The sequence below is a fragment of the Mesoplodon bidens genome, assembly GCF_964165515.1.
Source record: "Mesoplodon bidens genome assembly, chromosome: 7".
Classification (NCBI taxonomy): domain Eukaryota; kingdom Metazoa; phylum Chordata; class Mammalia; order Artiodactyla; family Ziphiidae; genus Mesoplodon; species Mesoplodon bidens.
The window spans coordinates 102,774,318-102,789,322 of NC_138164.1; the positions used below are offsets into that span (position 1 = coordinate 102,774,318).

A 15,005-nucleotide genomic window follows, 5' to 3' on the forward strand; every position below is an offset into this window, starting at 1 on the left:
AGGAGCCCCGCCCACTTCCTTACGTGCGCGCTTACGTACACGCCTGGCGGAGGGACAGTATAACCGTCCGACTCGTCCCTCCCAAAAGGAAGCCGTTGAAACAATTAGTTCCTCTCTACCGGATACTCAAATCTCTAGTGGACCTCCGGAATTCTAAACTCGTATTGTTCTCGGACAGAGATTTGCCTCACCACTACTGCCAGGCTCCCAGTCCTGCGCACCAATGAGGTCTGACTCTTACGATTCTTTCCCGAGAGGAAATTTGGTAGTCAATGACTGTTTCCGGGGGGAGCTGAGAAGGTGAGTCTCACTTCCGGCGGAGGGAGGCTTTCTGACCCGGGATGGAGGAGGCGGAGGAGCTGCCCTTGGAGTGGGAGAGACTGCAGTTCGGTGAGTGACCTGCGGTGTCTCCGACCCTCGGCCCTGGCCTATATACTCCTGACGTTCTCTGGTCAACTCTTTGCCCCCCCCCGACCCTTTTCCTCCCGAGCCTGGCATCCTCCTCCAGTGCCCTCAGAACCTCTGGGAGCTTCTTAAGAGCCCTCGAACCGCCTCAAACCTTTCCGGGACCCCCTTGGAGCCCTTACATATCCCTCAGACTCCTGAGGCTTAGCTGGACCTCGGGTTTTCTCCCTCACCTTTCCCCACCCCACGACCTCTTGGGCCGCTTCTTCACTGTCTTTCTCTGTCCCTGCAGCCCCCGATCCACGCCTGGGCCCGGACTCAGGATGGAGCCCTTCCAGAGAAGGCTGTGCACAGGGACTCAAAGACCTCTCGCCCGGACCTACCCGAGCCATCCTCGCTCTAAAGAGCCTCCCGCGGGGCTTGGCCCTTGGCCCCTCACTCATCAAGGAGCAGCGCTTGGGGGTCTGGTGTGTTGGGGAACCCTTGCAGCCAGGACTGCTCTGGGGGCCACTGGAAGAGGAGTCTGTCTCCGAGCAGAAGGGCCATGGAGTGAAAACAAAGCAGAAGGAGGTATTGAGGGATAGGGCTTTACCTCTCCGTGACTGAAAATTTTGATCAGACGTTTCTCGATAACTCTCGAGTTTTAGATGCAGGGTGTTTCAAGAGATAGGAGATGGTTTATGCCCTCTCTCTCAGGAACTGTCTCATCCCTTCACTTTTGGTAGCTGAGGAGGTGCAAAAAATTATTAAAAGGTGGATTAGTAGATGGAACTTCCCTGGGTCCAGTGGTTAAGACTCCAGCGCTTCCACCGCAGGGGGTGCGGGTTCGATCCCTGGTCGGGGAACTAAGATCCCCCACAGGCCACACAGCGCAGCCAAAATGTAAAAAAAAAAAAACAAGGTGAATTAGTAGAGCGTCAGCAATGATGACGAAGGTCAAGAGCAAAGGTTTTTGGAATTAAAAAGCCATGGGGGGACTTCCCTGCTGGCACAGTGGTTAAGAATCCACCTGCCAATGCTGGGGACACGGGTTCGATCCCTGGCCTGGGAAGATCACACATGCCGTGGAGCAGCTAAGCCCGTGCGCCACAACTACTCAGCCTGCGCTCTAGAGCTGGCGAGCCACAACTACTGAGCCCACACGCTTAGAGCCCGTGCTCCACAGCAAGAGAAGCCACCTCAATGAGAAGCCCACGCACCGTAACGAAGAGTAGACCCTGCTCACAGCAACTAAAGTCAGTGCGCAGCAAGGAAGACCCAATGCAGCCAAACATAAATAAATAAAATAAATACATTTATTTTTTTAAAAAGCCATGGGATCAAATCCCAGCTTTGTCACATAGCTAGTTAGATGGCAGGCCTCGTTTAACTCATATGTAAAATAAAGGAATGGCTGTTTCCTTTATTTTAATTCTCCAGGATTATTTGGAACAAAAGATGAAAAAGCACAGGTAAAGGATTTCATTGCATAAGTCCTGAAAAACAAATTTACAGTTGAGGTACCTCTTACTACTTCTTCTTTTTGGTATTCACTGAAAGGCAATAATTTGTTCAATTCAGTAATTCACCACACTTTGGGAGGGAGGTGAGGGGACAGTTTTTTTGGCCTTTACTGAATGAAAACTTGAACGGCATAGTCCTATAGAGGCACACCAGAGACCACTAACCTTCTAGGGGCTTCATCTTAGATCTGTCTCAGGAGAGGTTACATCAGGGGTTTTTTTTGTTGTTTGTTTCACCCTGGTCCCCTCAAACACATGGGAGAAAGACTTTTATTGGTTTATTTCAGGACGTGTCACTAGGCCCATGGGGAGATGTGTGTGCTTGTGAGCAGAGTTCAGGCTGGACTAGGTAAGTTACAGGAGAGTATGTAGTGAAGATGCTCCTTTGAGGCTTTCTGTTGTGGCATGGGATGGAACCGGAAGCTGACTTCTGGTTCCCACCCAGGGATCTTTGCAGTGAGTGTTCCAAAGGCATGGGATCCTTTAGAACTCAGACTGCCCAGGAGCTGGGGCTTTCAGGGAGGGCCACTTGAAGGGGATCTCCTGAGCTAACTCTTGCTCTGCTTTGCAGTTTGGTGCAGCGGGGCAGGCTGGAGGGTGAGGGAAACGTGGCCCCAGTGCGGATCAGCGAGAGGCTCCACCTGCAGGTGTACCGGGTTGTGCTGCCAGGTTTTGAGCTGCTGATGTGGCCCCAACCTCCCTCAGAGGGCCTGAGCCCCACCCAGCCCAGGCTAGAGGAAGAGGCATCCTTGGCTGTGGTGACAGAAGTGGAGTCTGCTGTACAACAGGAAGTGGCCTCCCCCGGGGAGGATGCAGCAGAACCTTGCACAGGTATGTGTCAAATAAATGCTGGCTTCCCCAGTTATCACCAAAATAACCTGTTGATAAGACAAAGCAAAGCTTATGGCGTAAGACAGTAGGGGAGAACAGTAGCATTTCTGAGAGGGAAGGGCAAAACCTGGATATTTATCGAAATTTTGAAGTCTGGTATAAGGTGGATTTTTCAGTGTGGGATGGGGTCGGGGCTCGATCAGTGTTGGGTAAGGATCATGACACAGTAGTTTAGGATTTGTGGAGACAGCAAGGCTAGAATTTTCAGGTAGAGGTTCACAGAGTTTGGGGATGTAAACTGTCATTTGATGCTTTTTATTAAAGAGTGACAGGTCTTTTCCTTGGAATGAACAATATAGTTGACTCTTGAACAACACGGGGGTTAAGGGGCACTGACCCTCCGGGCAGTTGAAAATCTGAGTATAACTTATGGTTGACCCTCCATATCCAAGGTTTCACATCTGTGGTTTTGCATCTGTGGGGTCAACCATGTAGTGCTGTGGTATTTACTGTTGAAAAAAATCCTCGTATAAGTGGGTCTTTGCAGTTCAAACCTGTGTTTTTCAAGGGTCAACTGTATAGATACTTGCAAGTTTTATCTTCCTGAGTTAAGTTTTCTGGAATAGTAGGGTCACACTGACAAAGACAGCAAGTTGTGTATAAGGTTTCCAGTTTTCTTATGTTTTTTCTGTCTGGGCTGGGGCTGGGGATTCCTTTATTTTCACGTGACCTAAAGCGAGGAGGTGGTGGTCTCAACTCATTCTAAGTGCATGTCTCCAGAGGGAGAACAAGGGCACTCCGGGATGGCCTTTCTCTAGAAATTATCCAGATGTCTAGACACTATGGTTCCCAGGAGAGCCTCCCCAGAAGGCACCTGAGACTGGACAGAAAGATAAACAGAGTGTGTGACTCACGTTCCAGGGAAGAGATTGGTGTCATTGCTCCCATTGCAGTTCAGGGGCTGAGGAGGAGAAGACACGTATTCCTATAATTTCCTGGTGAGACCACCGTGACGCCCTGCTATAGTCTCTACTAAGCCTAGCACCCCACTCTTGCCTTGCAGATCCTGGTCACCAGTCACCCCCCCGCATCCAGGTGGTGAGCCCTGGACTTAAGCCCCAAATCCAGGACCAAGTTTCCAAGGAGAGCCAGCCACTCGGCCCATTGCCTCAGGATGGCCGTGTAGATGAGGAGGACCCACCCCAGACCCAGATGCCACCTGAACCTCAGAGCAGCTCCACTCTCCAGCAGGGCCCTGAGAGCAGTGAGGCCAGTTCCTCATCTTCTGCCAGGGGCCCCCAGCTGCGTGCTTACCTAGTCAGGAAGTTGCGTAGCCCCAGTGATCAATGGCCACCCAGAGCGAAGACCTCAGAGCCCGGGGCCCAGCAGAGTGGAGAGCAGCAGCACCCTGGCTTCCCCACATGCTTGCGGAGCGCCCCTGGCCCGGTGGGAGGCTCCCCGAAGCGGGGGCGACGGTACCGCTGTGCCGAGTGTGGCAAGGCCTTCCTGCAGCTGTGCCACCTGAAGAAGCATGCATTCGTGCACACGGGCCACAAGCCCTTCCTTTGCACCGAGTGTGGCAAGAGCTACAGCTCAGAGGAGAGCTTCAAAGCCCACATGCTGGGCCACCGTGGGGTGCGGCCATTCCCCTGCCCTCAGTGCACCAAGGCCTACGGCACCCGGCGAGACCTCAGAGAGCACCAGGTTGTACACTCAGGTGCCCGGCCCTTTACTTGCGACCAGTGTGGCAAGGCCTTCGCCCGCCGGCCCTCCCTGCGGCTGCATCGCAAGACACACCAGGTGCCAGCGGCCCCTGCCCCGTGCCCGTGCCCTGTGTGCGGGCGGCCCCTGGCCAACCAGGGCTCCCTGCGGAACCACATGCGGCTCCACACGGGGGAGAAGCCCTTCCTGTGCCCACACTGCGGCCGGGCGTTCCGCCAGCGGGGCAGCCTGCGCGGGCACCTGCGGCTGCACACAGGGGAGCGCCCTTACCGCTGCCCACACTGCGCTGACGCCTTCCCCCAGCTGCCTGAACTGCGGCGCCACCTCATCTCCCACACCGGGGAGGCCCACCTGTGCCCCGTGTGTGGGAAGGCCCTACGGGATCCCCACACGCTGCGCGCGCACGAGCGCTTGCACTCAGGTGAGAGGCCCTTCCCGTGCCCTCAGTGTGGCCGTGCTTACACGCTGGCGACCAAGCTGAGGCGCCACCTCAAATCCCACCTGGCCGACAAGCCCTACCGCTGCCCCACCTGTGGCATGGGCTACACTCTCCTCCAAAGCCTCAAGCGGCACCAGCTCAGTCATCAGCCCGGGCCACCCTCCAGCCCACCCTGTGTGCCGCCTGCCGCTTCTGAGCCCACCGTGGTGCTCCTGCAGACCGAGCCAGAACTACTGGACACATGCAGTGAACGGGGCGGGTCCCCAGCCCCGGACGTCTTCGAGGTCACCCTTTCCGAGAGCCAGGATAAGTGCTTTGTGGTGCCAGAGGAGCCAGGTCCTGCTCCCAGCCTGGTGCTCATCCATAAGGACATGGGCTTTAGCACCTGGGCAGAAGTGGTAGAGGTGGAGACGGGCACCTGACCACCCTCACCTTCCCTCAGCAGAGCTCTGTATAAAGACTGGTGTTTATGAGCTTGGGGGTCTGGATCTTTCTCTTTGGGTTCCCTGATAGAGACTAGTCTATGAGAAGCAGGTCAAGGACTTCCCTTCCTGCTTATGGACAACCACTTTGTTTCCCAAGACTCTTAATAAGGTAAACCACTTCTAGATGTAAGTTCTTTATCAGCTTCCAGTAGAGCTTGTCCTGCCACCCTCCCTGGGAACTCCTCAAGGTGCTTGTTCTTTAAATGTTGCAGAAGTGACCCTGCCCAGTGAGGTAGCCAGGTCGCAGGCAGCACTGTTGCCCTGCTGGGGTGCTTAGTGCTGGAATAGTCACTCCCATCCAGCTCCCTGAGGGACAAGCATTTCTATTTGGAGCCAAACGGAATGACTTGTGAAGGTTAAAAGGCCAGAGACACTCAGCTGACAAGTCTCTGAGTCAGGCATTAGATTATTCTGGCAGCTTTTCTCACCACCGAAGGCCTGTGAGGTTAGTTTTTGTTCTGTGCTGAAGGACACCAGACTCATTGGAGGTGGCTAGGGCAGGTCTGCACCCTTCTGTGTATCTGGCCAAAGGCAGCCCTGCTGAGGGAAAGAGCGAGGAATGAACATGTGTTTCATGTTTCATCAGCTGCGGGCCTGGCCTGCCCGAGGTGCTGGGGACGCAGCTGTGGACAAGACAGAGGCAGCGCCCTTTACAGAGCTCAGGTCTACAAGGGGCAAAGGGCAACAGTAAGAGTTTAAAGAGGAGCACTCCCCGGTGCTGTGGATGTGTTTAACGGGACGGGTTGACCTGTGGGCATCAGGGAAGGTGTCCCCAAGAAATTACAATGATAATAAACAGCCTTTGTTGTGGGCCAGCCCTTTATGTGAGTTTATTTCTAGAATCCTGTAGCAATCCTGTGAGATAGTTAGGAGGACAGTCAGGAACAAAGAGCTTTAAGTGTCCTGCCAAGGTGACAGCTACTAGGTGGCAGAGCTGAGATTCAAATCCACGTAGTTTAGCCCTGGAGTAAGGCTCTTAACCTGCACACTCTAGCGTCCCGCATTTCAGCCGTGACTTGTTGGATGAGGAGGTGTGGGGGAAGGTGGGGATGTGAGGGGCTGCGTGTGAAAAAGCCCCATGGTGAGAGCCTGGGTGTGAGCCCTGAGACCAGCGTGGCTGGAGCAGAGAATGAGGGGAGGGGGGCAGGGGCAGGTCACACAGGCCTTGCTTCAAGAGCTTGGACTTTATTCTCAGGACATTGAGGGGCTCTTTGAAGGGTTTTGAGCAGGGGAATGATACGATCAGATTCATGATTGAAGAGACCACTGGAGAGGGCTAGCGGGCAAGGTGCAGTTGTGGGGAAATCAGTTAGGTGGCTGGGAATGGGTGGTAGTGGAAATGCAGTCATTCACCCAACAAATACTGAGCACTTCCCGCGTGCTGGCTGTTAGGGGTATAGCAGTAATAACAGCCTCTGCTCTCATGTAGTTACGTTCTGGTGTGGCAGGAGCCAGTAAACAAATACATGTCAGATGATGGTAAATGCAGTGAAGAAAAGTAATGCAGTGGAGAGGTTGAACATTGGGAGTGTGATTTTACAGAGGGCGTCAGGGAAGGCCTCCAGTGACGTGACAGAGACCCGAACTACGGAGAGGAGTGAGCCAGGCTGGTGTCTGCAGAAGGAGCTGGGTTCCAGTCAGAGGAAACAGTACCAGCAGAGCCCCGCGAGTTCAAGCAAGGGCAAGGAACAGAGCGGCCCGGGCGGAGCGTGGCAGGAGGTGAGGGCAGGGGCTGCAGGCTGGGGGGAGGGCTTTGGGTGGACATGTTCTCTGGGAGGTAGAAGTGACCAAAGTCAAAGACTGAGGGAGAGAGGAAGATCTGACCCCTGCTTTCTGAGTTAGCAAGTTAGGTAGCCGTGGGGTGGGAGAGGGACAGCTATGATTTTGGCTGGGGATGGGTTGAGTCGAGCTGCCTGTGGGGGAGATCTCACGAAGGCAGTGGGAAATGGGCACAACCTGCGGGGAGAGGGGAGGCTCCTCAGGAGAGACTAAGTCAGCGTCCGATGAAACAGGAGAACCTGCAACGTGTAAGTCGCAGAAGCTGATGGAAGAGCATCTCAACAAGGAAGAAGAGGGCAACGATGTCCTTTGCTGTTGGGAAGGTTGAAATTTGCCAGTCGCTGGTGAGCTGAGTGAGGGCAGTTGGGAGCCAGACTGCATTGCTTTGAGGAGGGGGAGGCAAGAGAGACAGGGGAGCTTACATTCTTGTTCCATCCTCCTCCTGTCCTGCAAATTGGGTGTTGTGCCGTGTGTTTCACAGATGGGGAAACAGGTTCAGAGCGGGTTGGTAACTGCCGAGACCGCACAATCAGTAAACAGCAGAGCCAGGATTGCGACCTGTCGTGTCCTCTGGCTTCCCAGCACTCAATCTCCGTGTCATAAGCAGCCCCATGTCTCCTGCTTTGCACTGACTTTAACCCATCCACCCACCCAATGTGAATAACTTCTTGGGAAAGTGTCATTCTGAAACTGTCCAAGGAGAGGGAGGACAGCAAGAGATGGTGACAATCTGTGGAGAGAAAGGCCACACCATCCAAAGCCTGAAAAACAGCTGCTAATACTAGTTTTGAGTCAGCCTACCTCCTGACTCAGCCTGGTAGGTCCTACCCTCTTCCAGCTCCAGCTTCAGGCGGGTCATTCCAACTCAGGTAACCTCAGCTGTGTCTGCCCAGTGTTGTTATCTAACTTGGGGACATACCCATCGCTTGATACTGAACAGTGCAGGGAAGTGGGGATGCTTTGGGTTGCTGGGGAGGCCTGCTGATACCCCACAACTGTCCTCAGGCCAAAACCTGGGATGTTTACCCGCCTTTGTCACATCCCCACACAGATGGGGGACTTTCCTCTCCACTGAGACTGTCCCTGGTGATGCAGAGAAGTGTCAGATCAAAGCCAACAAATTCAAAGCCACCTGGTTTGAGCACGTCTGCTCAGCCAGCGCTCATGGCTGAAGTGGGAATGGGCCTCGGAGAGCATCGTCCAACTTCCTCATGTTACAGATGGGAAAATGGAGGCCGAGAGAGAAGTTACCTACTAAGGCATGAGACCAGTGAGTAGCAGAACCGGGAGAGGGCCCAGGTCTTCTGAAACCCACTTTAGTGCCCTTCCAATGAAAATAAAATGCAATGACAGTTCTTGGAAAGACTGATCACTGGAATATTTTTTTCATTGAGAAAATATCCCCCCCCAATCAAAATAATTCCTGCATCATTATAATGTTGAAAGTCCCTTTATTCCCTACTTCTCCTTTTCTCCATCCCCTGATAAAGTTACTTTGAACTGTTTGGTGTATATCGCACTGAATTTGAATGCTGCTCCTTGCTATAGAGCAAAGTGGCAGTGAAAGTGTTGCTGGACACCTTTTCACGGATGCAAATTTTTTTTTAATTGGAGTATAATTGCTTTACAATGTTGTGTTAGTTTCTGCTGCACAGCGAAGTGAATCAGCCATACGCATACACACATCCCGTCCCTCTTGGACCTCCGTCCCCCACCCCATCCCACCCAACCAGGCCATCACAGAGCACCGAGCTGAGCTCCATGTGCTGTACAGCAGGTTCCCATTAACTATCTATTTTGCACATGGTAGTGTAGTTACGTCAAACCTAATCTCCCAATTCATCCCACCCTCCCTTTCCCCCACTGTGTCCACATGTCCGTTCTCTATGTCTGCCTTTCTATTCCTGCTCTGCAAATAGGTTCATCTGTACCACTTTTCTAGATTCCACATATATGCATTAATATACGATATTTGTTTTTCTCTTTCTGACTTACTTCACACAGATGCAAATTTAAATTCACAGGGTGAGGGGACTTCCCTGGCGGTCCAGTGGTTAAGACGCCATGCTTGTATTGCAGGGGGCACGGATTCCATCCCTGTTTGGGGAACTAAGATCCTGCATGCTGCATGGCGAGGCCAAAAACAAACAAACAAAACCATGCAGTGTGTGTAGCTGCTGAGCCAAACATCAGAAAGTGAAGGAGATAAAGAATCTTTTATCCTGATTTGCAGCTTTAATAGTGTGAAAAAAAATCTTACAATAGAATAAAATTTAATTCATGTTTAGGGACCTTTAAACAATGCAGAGCATCATGGACTAGACAAGTTCAGGTATGGATCATGGCTCTGCCCTTAACTAGCTGCATAAACTCAGGCAAGTTACTTCTCCATGCCTCAGTTTCCTCATCCATAAAATGGGGATAGCTGTAGTATGTACCTCATCAGTGCTACATACCTGGCACATGGTGAGCAATTAATAAGTTGTAGCTGGTTATTAATAGTATTGGAGTCAGCCCTCTTAACTTGGAAGACAAGCAAGATTGAGGTACATGTTGCCTATAGGTAGTGCTTGTTTGGGCCGGTCAGCATAACTCACAATAGTTTTGTACTTTGGGTGCATGTCCTCTGGGTATACAGTAGTCCCCCTTGCAGCGATGGCCTGGGAGGCAGGAGTCGAGTCCTGGTCCTTGCCCAACTCTCTGTATGACCTTGACCAATTAGCTTCCCAGCTCAGAGGCTCCATTTCCTCACAGTGACATGGGGAAATTGGACCAGATCAGTGGATCCCAATCTCGGCTCCACCATGAAGCCCTTTTGGTAACTTTTTTTTTCTTCTGTGGGTCCTGTATTTAAAAAAAAAATTTTATTAAATAGAAACTCATTTTTTCTTTTTTTTTTTTTTTGCGGTACGCGGGCCTCACCGTTGCGGCCCCTCCCGTTGCGGAGCACAGGCTCCGGACGCGCAGGCTCAGCGGCCATGGCTCACAGGCCCAGCCGCTCCGCGGCATGTGGGATCTTCCCGGACCGGGGCACGAACCCGTGTCCCCTGCATCGGCAGGCGGACTCTCAACGACTGCGCCACCAAGGAAGCCCCGAAACTCATATTTTTGAATCAAATTAGAAAACTGCTGATCAGATTGAGGAAGAAATAAGGTAATTAACCATCTAAAAAGACATAATTTCAGGCAAAAGGGAAAAAATTATTTTTGTCTTAAGATAAATTTACAATTTTTGAGTTCTGTTTTTTTTAATATGCAAAAGGACAAGGCCACCCTGTAGTACATGCACAGAGCCCTAGGCTTCAGAACATCTGGATTGGGACTTCCCTGGCAGTCCATTGGTTACGACTCCACGCTTCCACTGCAAGGGGCACAGCTTCAATCCCTGGTCGGGGAACTAAGATCCTGCATGCTGCGTGGCGTGGCCAAAAAAAAAAAAAAAAAAGCGAAAACAAAAAAAACCCCAGAATGTCTGGATTTAATAATATCTGATCTCCTTTCCAGCTCTGAAATTCTGTAACTCTATGTCCTGGAACATAATTCAACTGTTTTCAGTGATTATAGAGCTTCGCTTTACAGTATAATGCTGGCTTCACCCGTGATTTTGTTTGATGCCAACTTGTTGGGCAGAAATGCAACCCCTCATTATGGCCTTGTTCTCGGAGGGAAGTAGGATCTGTTTTAAGGGTGCAGGTATGTGTTTGTGTGGAAAGCAGGAATGACACGCTTGGCTGCAAGTACCCACTGGGCCCAGAGAGAGTTCCAGAGAGAAGGTTCCTGGCTGGGAGGCTTGCAGGGGGCCCTGGAGCCTGAGGGTGTGCTCAGTCTATTGGGACCCTGCACCCATGGAAGTGCTTGGATCCCTCCAGAGCCACACTGACAGAGGGGTGCTCTCCCTTGGTCCTCTCTGCAAAATAGAGGGTAGGTACAGTCTTGTGTTCACCCAGGAAAACAGGGAGGCTGTCCAACTAGAACCCACTTGATAATACTAGCCTCCATTTATTAAGGAATTAAGTCCACTTTTCACTGTGAATGTTGTCAACCACAGAACATTTAAAAGAATAATGTAACAATTTTCTTACCACCTAGATTTAATTATCACTAACATTTTGCCCTGCTTGTTTCATCTTTGCTGTAAATCCTTCAGTGTAATCTGTAACTCATGAGGAATTAAAAAAAATATAACAATGTGTCATATAACACTTAGCAAATTAACAATAATTCTTCCATATCATTGCATATCTAATCTATGTTTAGATTTTCTTATTTGTTCGAAAATAGTCTTTTTACAGTTGATGTGTTCAAAGGTTTAAATCAGCCATGGTCATTTTATTCCCTTCATGCATTTGGTTGTTAGGTCTCTCTTAGGTTTCTATTATTCTGAACAGCCTCTCCCACCCACCCCTTGCATTGCCACATCATGAATTTGTTAGAGAAACCGGGGTCACTTGCCCTGTCAAATGTCCCTCATTCCTCGTGGTTGTGTCTAACTTATTCCTCTGTCGTCTGTATTTCCTGTAAACTAGTAAGTAAAGCTAGAGGTTTGATCCAGCCTAGGTTCACTTTTTTAGGAAGAACACTTCATAGGCAGCATTGTGGAGTTCCTGTTGCATCATATCATGTAATAGTGCTGTTTATTGAGTGCTGACTGTGGGGCAGGACTTGTGATACTTTACAAACATAATGTGCTTTGGGGGAGTAATTTAGTTTTTACTTCATAACGCCTAAACTCTGAATCCAGCTAAACCTGGAAGGAGACAAGGGGTATATGGAATCCAAAGAATTACAGCAAGTCAGAGCACAAAGATAACAGGATTTGAGAGCTGGGAGGTGCTCTCCACAGGATCAAAAGGAATGGTGGGATAAGATAAAACACAAAATCAAATTTCTCAGAATGGCCTAGAGTCTTCTTGCTGGTCTTGCCATTCCTGGACTCAAAATGCCCATGGCCTCCACAATATCCGTTACTATCTCTCTCTCCTGGCTAAAGAACCCATGCTTGCCATCTAACCCATCAGTCTTAGCTGTGCAGACAACCCACAGAGCCATTTGGGTCGGGTCCAGCATTTGCCAAGGACCAGATGTCTGGACATATTCAAAATGAATTTCTCATCAGAAAAGTTCTCCCCCTAAATGGACTTACTGTGTGTACTATTATGGCATGTAAATTCATCATCCTGATACATAAATCCAGGAATAAGCCTGGGAAAGCAGGAACCCTTATAACCAGATCTCATCTTCCCAGTGCTTAGAGAACCAAAGTTTTCTCCTTTGGAACATCGTCTGTAAACAGCTTGAGGAAGTCACGGCCCAAGACTTGCCCCTTAATGGCCATGTCTGCGCGTGAGTGTGCCATGGACTCAGCGGGGCTGCAGCTCTGAAGCAGAGTCTGCAGAGTGACCAGTATGATTTTTTTTTTTAATCACAAATGAGTTCTTTTATTTGTCACCATTAAAAGTCTGATTTTTAAACAGATTCCTGGACTGGTGGCTCATATCCATCAGCTCGTTCAACTTTAGCACCTGTCTCGTCCCCAGTAGCTTTTCCAGAACTACTACCTTCACCATGTAACTCCATGAGTTTTCCCAATTCAAATTTGGGCTTCTTCAGCATTTTTACTTTTCTAACAAAGACATCGTGGAGTGGATAAATAGACTGGCAGGCCTTTTCTATGTCTTTTCCAATGCTGTCTGGAATCAATTTATTGACCACCTCTTTCAAGTCATTTGTCTGCACCTCTCGGGTCATGATTTCCATCATCTTCTTGCGGATCTGGCGGACCTGCTGGTGCTGGGCATAAGAGGTCTTCCGAATCTGATTGTTGCGTTTTTTAGTAAAACCCACACAGAAGAGACGAAGCAAATAACCATCGGTAGTCTTGACGTCAACGTGAGCTTCAATCATGGTCTGCCATTTTTTGACCATGGAGCACATTTTGTCACGGGTAAGATCCATGCCATGGAAATTAGTCAGGCAGCTTTTGCCCTGAACGTCCTCAGTAATAAGCTTGAATTTTCTAAATGCAACTTCATCATTCTGCAGATCAGCAAGGCTCACTTCAAACACACGACCCTTGAGGCCATCAGATGCGATTTTGGTTCCTTGAGTTCTCGTGACTAGTGTTTTCCCAATAGTTCTTACATTGAACATAGCTGCTGCTTTCACACCGTACCAATCTTTCTTAGAAAGTGGGTCAACCACTTTCTTCCTGGCTCCCTTTTTACCGCCTTTCGTAAGGCGCTTGTTCTTTCCGACCGCCATGGTGCTGCTCCGAGAGCCAAAAGCGACCAGTATGATCTTATTTAAGTTTTTTGACAACAGCCTTGTGAAGCGAATATTGTTATAATTCTGATTTTTTTTTTTTTTTTTTTTTTGCGGTACGTGGGCCTCTCACTGTTGTGGCCTCTCCCGTTGCGGAGCACAGGCTCCGGACACGCAGGCTCAGCGGCCATGGCTCACAGGCCCAGCCGCTCCGCGGCATGTGGGATCTTCCCGGACCGGGGCACGAACCCGTGTCCCCTGCATCGGCAGGCGGACTGTCAACCACTGCGCCACCAGGGAAGCCCTATAATTCTGATTTTACAGATAGTGAAACCCAGGACCAGCCTCCCAAATCAGTGCTCTCATTCATGCTGTGGTGCTTGTCTGTAGGGAGTGGTGGGTTCTGACAGCAAGGGAACGAGGGGGAAGTCAGCAGGCCCCTAGCGCCGCCCGAACCCTCAGTAGAAGAGGTGCCATGTGTTATGTGCTTTGTCCTTCTCCCTGCCAGCAACACCCGCTTCTTTTCTCCCTCTCAGGTTGACTCAGCACTGGCCCAAGCCTGTCCTCAGAAAAAGGAGGATCACCTACCTTGAAGCAGGAAGGACGAAACCGCACCTCTCTTCTCTCCACTTCTCAAGAGCTCTGCCCCCTTCTCTTACTCATGGAATTTTTAAAGAAATTAGTGAGGTGAGATCTTCTCACCATTCCACTCCAAGAAAAAAAAGAAGTGTAGGCTCCACATCATTAGTCAACAGGGAATACAAATTAAAACCACGGCGAGACACCTACATATCTATCAGAATGGTTGATGTGGAATGGATGGATGAGATAGAGGTTGGTGAGATATGAGTGTCCAGAAGTCTTCAGACATTTCTGGTGGGAGTGTAAACCAATACAACCACTCAGGACAACTATTTGTCAGAGTTGCTTATTAAAATATATGCCTGCCTTGTGACCCAGAAAATCCATCCCCGGGCATGTACCCAATAGAAATTAGTGCTTATCTACACCAGAAACCTGCATACGAATATTCACAGCCACACTATTCATTATAGCCCAAACTGGAGACTAATCCAAATGCCCATCAGCAGGTGGACGGATAAATGAAATTACAATATTCATGTAGTGAAATACTACACAGTTTTAAAAGGAACAGACTGCTGATATGTTGATACACATAACAGGGATGAACCCCAGAAACATGCTGAGCAAGAGAAGTCAGACAGAAACAGGTATATGCTGCTGGCTTCCATTTACATGACGTTCGAAAGTTGGAAAACTGATTTATGGTGATGGTGGTTAGAATAGTGGTTATCTCAGGGATGGCTCAAAGGAGTATGTTCGGGTCTGGAAAGGTTCTCTCTCTTGATCTGGTGGGTGTATGCATACAAATTTGAGTTAAACACTTAGGGGGGCTACCCTGGTGGCTCAGTGGTTAAGAATCTGTCTGCCGGTGCAGGGGACATGGGTTCGAGCCCTGGTCCAGGAAGATCCCACATGCCGTGGAGCAACTAAGCCCGTGCGCTACAACTACTGAGCCTGCGCTCCAGAGTCTGCATGCCACAACTACTGAAGCCCGTA

General features: G+C 50.1%; 2 protein-coding genes across 2 annotated transcripts; one reads left to right on the forward strand and one right to left on the reverse strand.

Annotated features, from left to right (window-relative positions):
* Nucleotides 1-48: 48 nt before the first annotated feature.
* Nucleotides 49-6,369, forward strand: ZNF408 (zinc finger protein 408). The gene is made up of 5 exons (XM_081241484.1): nt 49-390; nt 698-975; nt 2,195-2,256; nt 2,479-2,738; nt 3,802-6,369. The coding sequence occupies exons 1-5, from the start codon at nt 342-344 to the stop codon at nt 5,319-5,321; spliced, it is 2,169 nt and encodes a 722-aa protein (XP_081097610.1). The 5' UTR covers nt 49-341; the 3' UTR covers nt 5,322-6,369.
* A 6,209-nt stretch (nt 6,370-12,578) lies between these two features.
* LOC308620634 (small ribosomal subunit protein eS1-like) lies at nt 12,579-13,441 on the reverse strand. The gene has a single exon (XM_081240432.1). It carries the CDS (start codon nt 13,422-13,424, stop codon nt 12,630-12,632), a length of 795 nt encoding a protein of 264 aa, XP_081096558.1. The 5' UTR covers nt 13,425-13,441; the 3' UTR covers nt 12,579-12,629.
* Nucleotides 13,442-15,005: the final 1,564 nt, after the last annotated feature.